Here is a 15,532-nt window from a genome sequence, read left to right on the forward strand (position 1 = left end):
GCAGTCCATGGAGAGCCCACACTGGAGTAGTCTCTCTTGACTCCCATGTGCTGTGAACACACTATCTTCCTTAAGTAACAACAGCCCTAGGCCTAGTGGGGGGGGGGGGGCAGGGGAGGAAGTAGGCTTATCTGCAATATTGTTCAAGAGGAATCTATAAGGTTGGATTATCCGAGCATCGTTAATATTCTGCACAAAAACTTGTGCAAAAGAATATTGTACTCTCCAGCATTTTTTCCTCTTGGTCAGGAAGAGATTTTAGCACCTGTTGAACCAGGTTCATGATATCTTCTTGAGTCTAGGAAACACCATCTATTCCCCACAAAGAATGGAAGCACTTTCCCCTAATTAGGGAAATGGATTTCACTAACAGCTCCTGAGCTACCAAGGCCATAGCAGGCACAACCACTGCCTGGATACGCTCTGGAATGATGAACAGCAAGAGTTGAGCTCTAACAAATCCACTTACTTGTTTAGCTACTTGCATGTATCTTACACTAAGTGATGAAGCTATTTGCTCCCTTATCTGGCATAATCTCCTCATTTAACCTGGCTCATTAGGCAAAGGGTTCTGTAACACTTTATAAATGAATAATCACATCAGCATCATTGGATTTGGGTTTTTAAATGTTGTTTGATTATGCTGTGTGATAGGTCAAACTGTTTTTCAGATTAAGGTGCTAAAACCCACATGAGCATGCACATGAAGGGAAGAGAGCAATCATCAGTTAAAGTACAAGAACATACCCCCACCAGACAGGCAGGTTTCCAGTGCAAGCTACCATCACTGCAGGGCTCAGTGATACTAATATATGACCTACCTCAGCACTATTCACCTCGTAATTCAGCCAACCAGACTTTCTGGTGCTACAACTAGCGTGAACATATCAAAATGGATTTTAGGGAAAGACACAGCAAGAAGCATTGGCTTGTAAGATGAGTCATTACTTCTCTGGAGCAACTTGGGCACTATTCCAGGCTTTTCTAGGCTTCACATCTCTTTCTTTGTCCCAGGTGCCTTCAGGTAATCCCTAGCAGTCTGCGTTGCCAAAGGAAGTCTTGGAGATCAGAAACAGCAGCTCTGTTCCACGTATTACAAATCATGTTTGTCAGGTTAATACACGCAACACAAGCAGTTTTAACAAGCACGGTTTATATACATTGTCAAGCATCAAAATACATCGGTTCCAAGGCTTTATTTAGGTACTGTTGCCTCCTCCACTGCTCTTTCCAGAAGCTCCTGCTTTCTGCAGCCGGCTTGCACTCGGTTGCCGAGGCATCCTCTGGGCAGATCCTTCCCGGCTGCTCCTTTCTGCTAGAACCTGGGTTCCACTGACAGCGGAACTGGTTTTATTTCTCCCTGAAAACAAATACATACATTAATTTTCAAGTCACAACCCTACGCGTCACCCACACAGCATCAAAGCTGCAAGCATTCCTTAAGAAATCATGCAAAAGGCAACACTGAATTAGATGTTACAAACGTATCCAGCATCCAGCACAGAAAGCAAATTTGTGAATTCAGCTCAACAGGTATCAGGATCAGAAAACCAAAACAAGTTGCAGTAGGAGCATTCTTAATTTTCATCAGGTTTAATCTACAAAGTAACCAGCCACTTCGTTCTTTAAACACTTGCTTTCATTTGACACAGGAACACCAGCACTGCAAACAGCACTTCAAGAAGAACACGAAGAGCATCTAACACCTCAAGGCTGGGATAAGTGAACTGATGTGCCAGTGTCTATCAGTTTCTGAAGCCTGCAGTCACATTATCAGATCAGAAATCCTTCCCTTCATGTCACTTCTGTGTCTTGATGAGCAAGTTTGGATTTCCTATCATTTTCTGGGGTTTCCAGAAGCTCAGACTCCTACACAGGACCTACTCGCAGATTTTCTTACTGTGTTCAGAAGATAAGAGTTATCCTTCTGTAGGCACAACTGTAGGCCATCTCTAAAATGCAATGTGACAGCAGAGAGAAGCAATGGGTAGAAAGGTAGAAGTTGAGGGAGGCAAGGGGCATGCAGCCCACCCTGCTGGATTCAGCTAGAGGAGAGTGTCATACTAAGGTGTGCTGCAAACAAATGACAGGAGGGGATAAGTGAGGGAGACTGACTTTTCCTGGCACTGGAGAGAACTACTTCAGATGAGAAGTAGGACTCACACTATGAAAGATAACAAAAATAAAAGAAATATGAGGCAAAAGGGTCACAGCTTTTACTAAAGCTCCAAGAAGCATCATAAAAAATTAATAGCAGCAAGGAGGAAACAAAACACAGGAATACAGTGACCTGTAGTTACATGCAATTAAAATGAAGAGTGACATTTTAGCAATCATTATCAGAGCAAATTCCAGAATACCAACAGCTGCTCCACATGTTGGGAGTCTCCATGGGCATGGTTTGGAAATCATCACCTTGGATCATTTGCGCTATGGACAGCACACAGACTGGAGATATGTCTGTTTTACTTACCAAACCATCCTGTCTCCTTGGAGCAGCTGTCTGAGAACAGGACTCGTATCAATACCACAAGTTAACATCTTGTAGCACCAGAAAGACAACATGAGAACTTCCAAATAAAGAGTACGTGGCCCCTTCGTATCTGTAAAATTTGACAGACTAGGGTGGCAAAAGAAATATTCACTTATCCCAGCCAAGTCAGGTGCTCATAAAAAGTCCATTATTGCAAACCACACCAGTGATCTGCGAGCAGTTATCAGCCCAAGCCAGCCAACCAGCCTTGCAGTCTTTCTTTGTAGCTCAAGCACTTTAAGCAGTTTCACTAAGGCAAATATTGTCCATGAAAACAAACAAGTTGCACAAAGACAATATATGATCCCACAGTATTTGAGAGAAAAATTGGCAAGAACAAAAAGCATTATAGTTCACCATGATGCTTTTAGCAATCCAGGACATCTCTATAGGTGAATGCCCTCCCCTTTCTCACATGCATCTATCCAGTAAGAGTGCAGGTCCTCAACCTGCGTACAACTCTAACCATGTGCACGCACAAAACAACAGTTCCATTAAGCGCTACCGGGAGTCAGGCCCTTGATCTTCTGACCTAGCTGAAACGACTTGGGAAGAAAGAATCACTTTATGGGTAGCTGTGCTCAGACAAAGCACACGCCCTCCATCCTCTTAGCCTCAAAAAATCACAGTAAAACAAATCAGTTACTTTAACAGCATAAAACACAACTATATTTTTGGAAGCATCCTATCTAGACCCATGAACCAGTCAAGAACAGCTCATGAAGTGTGCAAGGATGGGCATGGTTTGTGCACTTCCGCCAGTTAAAAAACTATCAGAGATAAACAGGGTCAATTAACACAAAGCACAAAAGACATCGAACAAACACAAACTCTTTGTAATTCAAGTACTGCAGACTAACAGACGGATCCCACTGATATTTTCCTTGGTGACACAAGATGTCCTTATGCTGGATGTGTCTGGCTGTTGTAGAACAACTGCAGCCCAAATAGTTACAGATGCAAGAGTCAAGCCAAAACAGAGCCTAATCAAATACATCCCTCCCCAAAGATGACTCCAAAAGAAGCAGCTACACGTTCATCTTGAGAGCCAGACATAGTTTAAGAATGGTATATGCATGCAAGCAGTGGCAGAAGTGTGCCCTACCTACCTCTGACTGCTAGCTCCCCCCATTTAAAAACAGCAGTGTCCACTGTGATCAGGCTGCTCACTGGACACATTAACGCTGATCATCTCTGACAAAACCCAAGGCCAAAAGGCTACAGCCACCTCTAGGAGAGGACCACCACCAGATACTGAGGCAGGAGTCTGCAGGGTGGCACAGGGCAAGAAGAGAAAGCCTTAAGTGGCAGAGGGAGAAAGCAGCACCTTCTTGTGTCAAGCAGGAGGGAAGCGAAGACCGATCAGATTTAGGAAAGGAACCCCAACCCCAAATATGCTTTCAGCAGTGGAAATCTAAAACTCTTCTCTTTCAGCCTCTTCTCTATTCGACCTACTGCTTTGCCAGGGGATCCCTTCCTGCCTCTGAGCAGTAACAGGGACTACAGATTTTCCTCCTGCTGGTAAATAAATAAATTGCTATTGTGTTAAAAGTAAACGTACCAATCAGGGATATCAGGGCTGCAACAGTCTCAAAATATCTCCCATAGAGCATATTGGCAGTGACTATGGGCTAGAACAGCTGCGAGAGTAGATTTAAATTCTCCAAAATCCTGCTCCTGCTTCTGTCTCACAATAGGGCTTACACCAGGCACAGTAAACCAGCTGGCCTTTCTAGACAAACAAAGACTCAGTTTTAGGTGTGAATAAAAAAAAAGCTTGTAAGAGCAGAAGTCCTTGTAATCACTACGTGTTACCATAAGGACTGAAGAGACACCTTTTGCCCAATCACCAGAAGTGCGCACAGCAATGAGACTCACTTCAAACCTCATCACCTCCTGACCATGGAAAAAACTCAGACACAGCTAGACTTCACTTTCCAAAGCAGTCCCAGTATGTGACTGTGGCTCGTTATACTTGATCCTTTGCCAGACTGCCAGGTTTGCCCTGCAGAGTCTTGCTCGCAACCCTACGTAAATATCACAAGTAGTCCTCTTCTGCAACACAAACTGGCAGGTTCTCAAGTCTTCAAAGCTGCTGCCATATCCTTAACAGCTAATACACACACGGCACGTTGGGCTCTATCGAGAACCAAAACATCACCCCTGCTAAAGCAGCCTCCCTGAGAAGACAGAGTAAAAAGGACAGGTAAGACTGGCAGAATGTCTCAACAAACCCAGCTGAATTGTTTTGAAACAGAGGAAAAAATAAGAATATGGTTTTCAAATGCACCTTCCAAAGCAGTTAACTAAGACCTTAAGTATGCATTGAGTAGAGGGTCATTATTTAAGCACATGTTTTCTCTTGCAAACACTTATCTGAAGAGAAGGATTTGGAGAAAGAAGATAACACAAAATAAGTTGAGACCAACATAGGCCCACAAATCACCTGCACAGAACTTACATCCTCATCTCTTCTCCAGCAAGCCTGTTTCCTCGAAACAGGTTATGTATTCAACTGCATTACTAAATGCCCCTACAAAAGCAAGTTTAAATTAACAAGTCCCAGATTCTATTCAAGATACTGACAAGCCTCCTTAGGTGCTCAAACATCTCAGTTTAACACATCAGGTAAGAAGCCTCTAAATGAGATGTCTGAGGGTGGGTTAAGGTACAGAGCAATTCACCCCCCTCCCAGAGCAAAGGTCTGCATTAGTCTGATCAATCTGACAGTCCTTTTCCAAGGCAGCTCTCTGAAATAATACTTCATTCTCATCTACACAATGGATGGATTCTCCCTTACTCTAGTATCTCTGTTACCTTGGGAGGCTGCCAACTTAACCACCCAAGGTTTATCAAATACAAGGTTTTCATTCATCTCTCCCACTCTTTTGAGAGATGGTTCCCTTCAAGGCTGCTCAGCAGAGCCACAGGAGCTCTTCTCCCATCCACTGATCAGCATGAAACACACCAGCCTTTTCCCTACAAATCCTCCTGTGTTCCTGGCTGCTCCTCATTTTACTAGTTTTCACCACTGCACTTGGGATAGTCTCATTTCCTCCCCATTACACAAAGATAAGATGGAGAGGAGGTCCCTTATTTTTCTCAGAGCCCTATTCAGTCCTTATTCATAAGATTTTCTGAGTGTTTCTTTGGTTGGTTGGGGGTGCAGAATGAATTAGTTGTCACTCACGAACTCACATCTCATTACTTTGCCACAAAGTCACACATGACGAGTCTGACATTTACAGCATTCCTCTAAATCCCTTTTCTTTCTGTCAGTTCTTGCCTCACAGACCATGAAAAAGAAAAACAAAAGCTTGAAAATCAGCCTGAAAAGATATACTAAAAAAATTATCCCAGTGCAGTGTTCAGCTCAAATACCCAGCAGAGAGGAAGCCTCACAGCCTCAGGTAAACCTGCGAACCTTCTGCAGGGAAAGTGTCAGGAGAGACATACACTGGCCAGAGATCGCCAGTCCTCTCTGCTACCTGTTCACATTGACAGCGCTGCCAATGCCACCCAAGTCCTGGTTTTAGCCATCCATCTGCATTAACTTGCCCATCCATGTCCATCACACCTAGATTATATATAAAAACATTACACAGAACCACCCAGGCTACTGAAGGGATCCCAATACTTTCAGGGAATACATCTGCACACAGTGTTTCCTCTTGAACTGCGGCCTGTTCAAAAGCCACCAGCCCCTCCAACGGACACAGCCACATACTCATAGCTAAATCATTTGGCAAGTTTGCAACAGGCTCCCACCATGTGCACAGCACTGCAAAAAACATAACACACTTAAAAGAAAAAGAATATGGAAGAAGCATGTCCTCAAATAATACAATTTTTCCCTTAAAAAAGTTATTCAGACAGGAAGTCTTTAACAGATTCCTTCTGAAAAGAAAGTAGTACAGGTTGCATCACAGCATATAATACAGCTTTTTCCCCATTCAAAAGCTAGAGATTCAATAAAATAACAAGTATGTCTAGACTTCAGTTTTCAAAGTACATTACCCAGAGCAAAATATATTTTCACAGGAACAATGAAGCCACCTATTCTTTTGGGACTAGGTCCACATCAGGTTTTAAGCATTCTAGCCTAGACTTTTTGCAAGTTATTCCTCGGATAAGGAAAAATAAATAAAAGCTGTTTGTCTGCTGTTTCTGCTGAAGTAGAAAAGACTACTTCACTACCCACCACCTGTATTTTGAGAGTATCAAAATTTATTATAACCTCCCAGGAGAGGAAAGGAGCTGGAATTTTTCAAAGGGACCTTCAATCATCCAAGAAAGCACAGTACAGCTGAGAGATTTTTTAATCAGTTGTAAAATAACTGACATCAGCACCTGCAATCCAGAAAATACTTTATCATAATTTCTGTACCACAAGATGAACAAGGTCTATAAATTGAAACTATTCAGTTGCTGATGGACTAAAGAAATGCCTACAATACAGAAAAGTTAAAATTTAAAAAGTGCATTCTGGAATGGGAACCTGGGGGAAAGGGGGAGGGAAAGCAACAACTCCACATCAGGAATGCTCTGAACATAAAACTTCTTGCCCCATGTAATTACCATGTCCATCATTTCACAAAACAAGAATAAAGGCCTCTAATTCAAAAGGCTTGAACTCTACTGCTTATGGTAGAAAGAGTTAGAGAGAGTGAGAGTTGCAAGACGAAGATCTGGAAGGCAATCTAACTGCTCTTTAGTGAATTTAGGAAATCCACTTATTGGAGTGGTATTGATGAAGTACTGAAAAAAACTGAGTATGAGTGAAGCAACTAAGTAAGAAAACCATGATCAGGACTGTATTAGTCCTTTGATTAGTCATGCAAGTCACCTACAGATCATTCCATGGATTTTTTTTTTTTTCCAGGGAAGACATACAGACCATGAAGTGTCCAACTACAACATTTACTGGTGCGTGGCATGATTTAAGAATGCATTGCTATCAGTTAGATCCCATGGATATATTTAATCTACAATTAAAGCATAATAGCCAGTATAACCAACATGAAAATTCACTGTATGATGTATAAAAATCAGATTAAATACATTCAAGAGAAATCCTTAGCATCTCTGGGGGTATTCCCTCCACTGTATCAAAGCTCCACATAGCATTATCCTTATCAGCTACCTTATCTCCCTAATACAGAAGTCTGCATTACAAATCCCACATCAAGATGAACACTGAGATAATTCAAGGCTAAGTAAGTGGAGGGTGAGTACAAGAGGAAGGCAAAGCAGCTAGCATGGCTAGCCAGCAGTCCTCAAGAGTGATGCCAGTCACTGTGGGTCCTTGCAGCAACAGTCGTCATCCCAAAAGGCTGACCACAGCTAAAGACAGACAACACAAAGTGCAAGAAATACAAAGTGAGAAAAAGGGATGAATAGGGAAGGCTACAAAACACAAGGATGGCAAGACAAACACATAGGGAGGGCAAAGTTGGCAACAAGCTGCATAATAGAGAGAGGGATATTTAGGAAATAATTAAAAAGCAACACTTAGAAGAGGCCTTGATCATATCCAAGTATTTACACAGGAAGAAAGTAGTTACAAATGCAGGGGCAGAAAAGGAACTTCCGATTCTCAAAAGCACATTTTTCCACACAGACAAGGAAAACATGCCCCATGAACCCTTCACCGAGCCCATGGCTGGTGGTGGGCCCAGTGGCATTTCCAACAGGCACCTAAGTGCAACACAGAGTTTCACGGGGTAGGAAATCATTCTGACCCCTGCTGTGCAAAACAGGAGGCTGCAATGGTTCCTTGCAGCCTTAAAATCCATAGACCAGGTGAGAGGTCCACAATGGAGACAAGATTTTGAAAAGCAAGCTCATGTTAACAACACATTTAGTAGCTGGGGCAAAGCTCTAAGAAGTAACTTTATGGAAGACGCTTGGGCTGGGGAAGTGGGGAATGTGGAAAAAACAGTTGGAGTGCAAAGAGTGAGAGAAGCATCAAAGAATATTCATCAGCCTAGAAAAGAGAGCAGGGCATTGACAGATGCATGTCAACAGAGAGGTAGAAAACTGCAGGGAAACCACCAGGGGCTTGAGGGTTGGCTAATGGGAACAGAAGGCATGGAAATAATCTGTAAGAAAACGGCACATTTAACTACACAAAGGTAAACTATACACCTACCTAGTCTAGACCAAAACCAACACCACTGTCTTAACGGGTATGCACACTTCCTCCTCGCATGCACAGAAAGAAACTGCCCGGATATCCTTTCTCTTTAAAATCAGCTCTTTCCCTCCCAAATCAACAACTGTTGAGGAATCATTTTGAATGCAACTTGCATGAAGCTGTACCTAGCTAAATATGCCAGATGGATGCTCCAATACTCAAACACAGTAATTTTGAGCCAGCTATCATGAATTCAGTTACCAGCAAACACAGCTCCATGCAGAACACCATGGCTACATTCTATGGGAACACGCAAAATAAAGTCATTCATATTAGACTCCCTCTTGCTTTAGCTGTAAAAAAGCTGAAATAACTACCGGGGGGCACACACACCACACCTCCCCCCCACCACCACTGCCAATATTGTTGTTCAGAAATGCTGTTAACAGTCTTTTTAGCTGCTTTAAAAACAACTCCCTGCACCATGATGGGTTGAGAAGCCTAAGCCGATATCCCATCGTTACTAATAAAACTCAAGCAGAGCAGTCTTGGCTAATCTTTAGTGAGACCTGGATTACTTCAGCCACTTGTCTGTCTTCTGACAAAGGAGGAAGCAAAGGAGAAAGAGCAGATATGCAGAGCTGAAGGACAGACACTGTGCAAAGCAGCTTGGCAAGCTTATATAGGACAATCACTGTTCTCTGCATTAGCCCAAGAAGTTCTGGCTTTATCAGCAGACACAAGTTCCAGCTGCGCAGAGGAGGCATCTCCCATCTGCAAATGCCTAGTCCTGCACGGAAGCTGCACCATCCTCTTCTTAAACGGAAACAGCATCTTCCAACAAGAGATGGCAGGGCCAACAGCAGATACAGCTTTGTTCTCCTTCCTTGCAGTACCTCCTAAAGGGAAAGGAGGCAAGGCAAGCCAAATGCTTCTGCCAAACAGATCCAGCCCAGAGGACACCCCCAGTCACGCTATTAACACTTACCCAACTCCTGAACGATGGACTTGGACTGTGCCCAGAACTAGAAAGCTCAGTGAATGAGGAGTGATTCCTCCTCCTTTTCAATTTGAGCTAGCTGGTTGTTTCCCCAATTTAAGGAAAGAAAATTACTCTGCTGAAGATACGCTGATTTTAATGGGATCTTTATTTCAGCAACACACTTTCCCCCAAGGGCTACAGTAAAACAAATTCCTGTCTTGAGCTACAGATAGCTCAAATCCTAATTCAGCCTAAGGTGGTCCAGTAAAACACAGACACGACTGGCACTGATGGCCCAGTTCTGCTTTAGATCATTACCAATTTCCATGAATTGCGAGATCTCTCTGGACACCTGTTTGTTTTCATGACCTTCAACGAGGAGTCCTACACATCTTCCTCAGACACTCCAGGCACATTGCTCCAAGTGTCTATACAGCACTGCAGAGTCAGACATAAGCTAGCCAAAATTTGCACAAAGCTGCAATTAAAGCTGCAGAAGCTTGTTTGCTTGCACTTGATGCCCATCTTAGGTCACGCTGGGCACTGAGCTAACATAGCCTCTCCTTTGACTAAATCACAGCAAGTGCAGACATCTGCCTTCCATCTGAGAGGCTACAGAAACATATCCTCACAAGGAGAGCTGGACAAAAGGCATCCTCTTCTCAATGTTAATGAGATCTTACCGGTACTTAATACTCACAAAAATGAGGACGCAGGAATAAGGTTGTGATAAGCCACTGCTGAGCTTAAGTTCTGCTCAAAGAATTTTCCGAGAGAGTTAGCTTTTCAATGGTTTTATTCACAACAGAATTGGCTGCTGTCTAACATCAGTGGGTGCTGGGTGACAGCAAAGTCACTTGGGCTGACAGAAACTAAAAAGAGAAGTTTTCATTCAACATGAGATATGGCTCTAACATAACACAAACTTCCACAGAACCAAAAAAAAAAAACCCCGACATAGCTGGGAAGACCAAACCTTCTGGCAAGGCATGCAAGTGCTGCCCATCAGAATTTGGTCAGGACTGAGTGTGAGGAGAGAGAGGAGGCCAAAGTGCCCCTCTGTCATCACTACTGAGCACCAGCTTGCAAAGAGAGCAAATCCAAGTTCAGCATTTAACGTTTTACCATGTCTGCAGTGAAACTGTGACTTGATGGGCATGATCCTCCTGTCTCACTAGGCTGCGTATGATCTGGTGATCTCAGTGCATCAACTAGCCCTGAAGACATATTTTAGCCTTGTGAAATAAAGCAGCAATGTGAAATAAAGCACTAACAGGAGACACTGAAGGCCAAACTAATGCTGTGAACATCTACCATCAGCAGCACAGAGCTAGTGCCATCTTTCTCTGACCTTCACTGCACTTCGCGCTCAGTTCCAAGGGCTTGTCACAGTGCACTCGACAATGCAATATGTAGATTTTAAAGGGAAACTATGGAGAGGGACATCTGGCCAGAGACACTAGGACTTCAATCTGACTCAGGCACCATCTTGGACCAGGAGATGCTCTGCTAAAGATGCAGAATGAGCACCCTGGACTGATGCAGGCACAACTGAATTAAGCTCCCAAGACAGATACTAGTTCCTGGAAACTCATAGCCTCTCTAAGGTGCTTGCAGCACCTCAAGCTGGTAGAAGGCAATGATTAAGGGCTATCAACTCTTCCTTAGGGTTTCTGGCTTTTCCTCTTGAGGAATTTAATGCTGATTGACAAACAAGTTGCCATCTGACAGTTTCAAATCTGAGCTGGCTTACTACTAGCCAAAACTAGCCCATGGCAGTGGCCCAGTGCTAGAAAAATCTCATTTTTATAGGAAGTGCCACAGAAACAGCATACATAAGAGAACAAAAGCTAATCCAGATTAACAGATAGACGAACAAAAACCTTACCAAAGCTCCTTCACGGTTTGAGTGGCCCATCACACCTGAAGCACCAACAAAGGAAGAGAAGACAGAGCAAAGTTTAACAGCATCTTTTGTTCAAAATCACTGCTCTTTTGAAATGTTTCCTCTCAACATGGTACCAGAATAGCACGCTGCTTCTTACTTAAAATATCCAAGTGCTGTAACTCTCATTTTGCTCAGGAAAAAGTAGTCAGCTGGGTGTCTTTTTCCCCCCTGTGCATCTTCAGTCACTTCTCAATCACATGTAAGGCTGCTCCCTTTACCACAACCAACTTCTCTGCAAGAAATTCTTAAATCAAGAGCGTCTCTTCAGAAAGGGGAACCTGTTCACAATGAAGTCCATGGAGTCCTGGATGCTTTATCCGCACACTCCAATTCCCATTTGGGCTTTAGCAAACTTTCCTCGGAGTCTCTGTGCAGCCACCCTCAGCTGCTCAATGAAGTTATTCTCACCCATTTACCATGTGGGAATCCACACCAGAAGCAGCAGGCTCTGCTACTGTAAAGGTGCCTCAGATTGTGGCATAACTGACCTTACCCTAAAACTGACTGCTTATAGTTGATCAAACGAATCTTGCCTTTCACCTTAACTTTCTATAGGACTTACCACCAGACTTGTAAGCACAGTCATGAGAATAAACACCCCCTACCACCAAGGCAGCCTCAGCAGTGAGACTAGACTAAGCAGTAGCACGCTATCATGACAGGGAAACCTTACTTTCCCCCCACCCCGCTCCGGTTACCTATGCCGCCAAAGCTTTTCTTTCTCGCCCCATTCTCTGTGTCCCAGCACAGTCCTTGCTGACAGTTACTTTTCAAGTTTTGCCTCAAAATTCATCATGGGTCAACAGAGACCCATCAGCTACAACAGAGTCTTCATCCTGAAACAGAGAGAGGAAGGGAGAACAGGACACGACAATACAATTCGACTTGACCTCAGCCATTTTTATGCTCTCGCTGGGTGAACAAGCGCACCCATGTTTCTGGTACAGCAGCACTGAGGTGTGCAGCAAGCCGCGCTTTCGGCATGCAATTTTGTTCTTGGCAACCACAGACAATGATGACAAAACCTTGCTGTTTTGGCCATTGCCCTGTTCTACCATATTTTTGAGCACAAGGGAAATGAGAGCCTTTTCACAGTGAATTCAAGCTTAGTGACAGTGGACTTATTTTAGTTACCTCTTTTTAAACCTTTTGGAATTAATCCACAGAGGTTGCGAGCTACCAGCCAAAAGCCACTTCAGCAAGTTCAAGAAGTAAGTAAAAGTTTTATTAGAACTGTTTTGAAAAAAAATAAAATTATATATATATATGGCACAGCTTCAGGGCTACATTTGTTACTGTCCATCGAGATTAGAGCAATAATGAAAGATAATTACATGCAAAAGCAGTCACTATTTTAGCCAAGAATCCCACACAGCCTCCCGTTTCACATTCCCACCTAAATACCATCCACTGTGCATGGAAACTGCTGGCTGAGCGGCAGAAGCCATCACAGTACACGGGAACAGAGCAGAAGTAGCATCGCAGCTCCCCTCATTTTCTAGACATTCCTAATGTACCAGAAACTTTACTTTTTTAATTTAGATACAAATGAAACAGCATTGTGTAATATTGTGTACTAAGGATTTGGGGTTTTTTTGTTAAAGGCTTGGAGGGCAGAGCCAGGAAGCTACAAAATCCAGCTCAAGTGCCTGCTGCAACCTCCCCCAGCCCCAGACATACCGCACCGCTCCTCCACACCCAGCGCCCTACGCTGCCTAAAAATAATTAAAATCAAGAACAAAGGGTGTGGGCAGCGGGCAGGAGGCGCAGCGGCCCGGGCCCGGGGATGACGGGGCTCTCTCTCCACAGGACCCCGCGCAAAGCCCCCGCCGAGCCCGGCCCTGCGGCTCACACCGAGCGGGCCGCCCGGGGGCCGGCCCAGCCCCGCCTCGGGCCCAGCCGCCCGGCCCGCGGCCCCCTCCCCAGGGCGCGGCGAGCGGCGCGGCCAGCAGGAGGCGCGGGGAGGCTATGGGGCAGCGGGCAGGCCGCGGAGGAGGCCCGGGAGAGCGGCGGGCGGCCCCCGAGCCGCGGCGGCTGCAGGGCGGAAGCGGGGGGGATCGGGGCGAGGGCCCGGCCATCCTTGGGGGGCTCTGCGCGGGGAGACACAGGGATTAGAAAGCTCAGTGAATGTTAGAAAGCTCAGCCGCCACCTCCACCATCCCCCCGCCCGCCGCCTACCTCGGGTGTCGGTGGGGAGCGGCGCCGGCGCGGCGAGGGGTCCGCCCTCGGGTCCCGGCGGCAGCCGCTGCCCGGCGCACATGGACTTGAGCACCTGGAAGACGGCGAGAGGCGCCACGTTCATGCGCAGCAGGTCCAGCAGCACCCTGCGGGGACACCCGTCAGCGGCGGAACTCGGCGGAATGAACGGCACCGGGAGCCGCCCCCGCCGCTCACCGGAACACCTCTGGGTCCAGACCGCTGCCCGCCGCCTGCACCAGCTCGAACAACTCCGCCTCCTCTGCACTCAGCAGCTGCTTCCGCCGCAGCCGCGCCTCCGCCATCGCCGCCACCGCCATCCCTGCTGCTGCCACCGCCTCCGACATAGCGGCGCCCCGCCCCACCATGGCCTGGCCCCGCCCCGCGCTGCCTCACCGTGAGTGCCTCCCCTCGCTGCTGCAAGGCCTAGTCCCGCGCACTGCGGGCTCGACGCCGGCCAGGCCCTGCTGCTCCCTCCCGGGCCCGGCAGGTGGCAGCCGCGCTCCAGCCGCAGCCGAGGCCTGCCCGGCCGTGTGGGCGGTGCTCGGCGGGGCAGCCGGGCCTCTTCCACCCTCACCATCCCGCTCCCCCGAGGTCTTCTCTGCTGCCCCCCCAGGCCCGTAACGCAGCACTCACGGTGATTTCTGAGTGTCTTCCCCAGGTTGCCCTTCGAATTCACTGTGGGCTGCCTTGCTGCGTGCCTATGCGTACCTCCTCCAAGCTTACCTGGCCTCTGCACTGGGACGTGCCCTCAGCTCACGGGAAGGTGCCTCTCGGTGGCCTCCCTGACCTCTCCATTTAGTTAAGCCAAGCTCCTTTCTCAAGGCTTTCTTCATTGCTAGTGGACACCTGCCCCGGTCCTCCAAACTGGAGGGCATCACCCGTGAGGTTGTGGCTCCCCCCACCAACCGTCTCCAGCTTCTTTTCCACAAGCTGTCACATTTTTGGCTGAGCAAAACTGTGGTGTTTATTCCTACAGGAACAGACATGCTAAGTATATGGTGAGGGAGACCACATAAGGATCACAAGCTTCCTTGTATCCACCTATCTGTGGGCAGGTGAACATGTACTCAATGTAGGCAGCAAACAAGGACACCCCCACCCCCTTGCTGAATTTCTTGCATTTTTCCCACTGGAAGACAGAAATAGCTGGTTGCCCTCATTGCCATGGTCATCTGGGTGACTTCCCCTTGTGTGACCATCCTCTGTCCTCCAAGTAATTCGGATCCTGTATCTCAGGGGCCAACTCTGGATGCTGGTTTTAATCTCCTGTCCCTGAAGAGGGGTAGAGAAGGGAGCTAATAAGAGGAATGTGAGTGCTTTGGGCTGCAGGCAGTGCAGCAAATTTGAGTGCGGAGAAGCCATACGTGCCAGCTGCTCCATGGAGCTACATACATATAATCATCCATGTTCACATACTCGACTGTCCGCCTCTGCCAGGCTGCAGCATCTCTAATGCGCTTCAGTTCCCAAGCCAGCAGAAAGCATCTGGCATTGCATGGGGAAGCAAATTGGAAATTTGGGTCTTGAGTTGCACTGTGGCAAGGAAACATCAAGCTGAGATTGAAATTCCTCTATCTAAATGGAAATCAGCAGCGCCTCCGCCATCAAGGAGGGATAGCCTATCCCTGCGCCCCCCCCCCCCCCCCATCCCCCGTCCCGACATGCAGAGACCAGGGACAGACCAGCTGTATTGCTGAATGGATAGCAAAGCTAGCGGAAGCGCAATGCAGGGAT

At 46.4% G+C, this 15,532-nt stretch overlaps 1 protein-coding gene across 1 annotated transcript; it reads right to left on the bottom strand.

Annotated features, from left to right (window-relative positions):
- Positions 1-1,136: 1,136 nt before the first annotated feature.
- LOC142411509 (mitotic-spindle organizing protein 2B-like) lies at positions 1,137-14,151 on the bottom strand. Its single transcript, XM_075505520.1, has 3 exons — positions 13,994-14,151; positions 13,778-13,923; positions 1,137-1,360 (listed from the first exon to the last, which is right to left on the bottom strand). The coding sequence occupies exons 1-3, from the start codon at positions 14,140-14,142 to the stop codon at positions 1,200-1,202; spliced, it is 456 nt and encodes a 151-aa protein (XP_075361635.1). The 5' UTR covers positions 14,143-14,151; the 3' UTR covers positions 1,137-1,199.
- Positions 14,152-15,532: the final 1,381 nt, after the last annotated feature.

The sequence above is a fragment of the Mycteria americana genome, chromosome 6 (assembly GCF_035582795.1).
Source record: "Mycteria americana isolate JAX WOST 10 ecotype Jacksonville Zoo and Gardens chromosome 6, USCA_MyAme_1.0, whole genome shotgun sequence".
In the NCBI taxonomy this organism is placed as follows: domain Eukaryota; kingdom Metazoa; phylum Chordata; class Aves; order Ciconiiformes; family Ciconiidae; genus Mycteria; species Mycteria americana.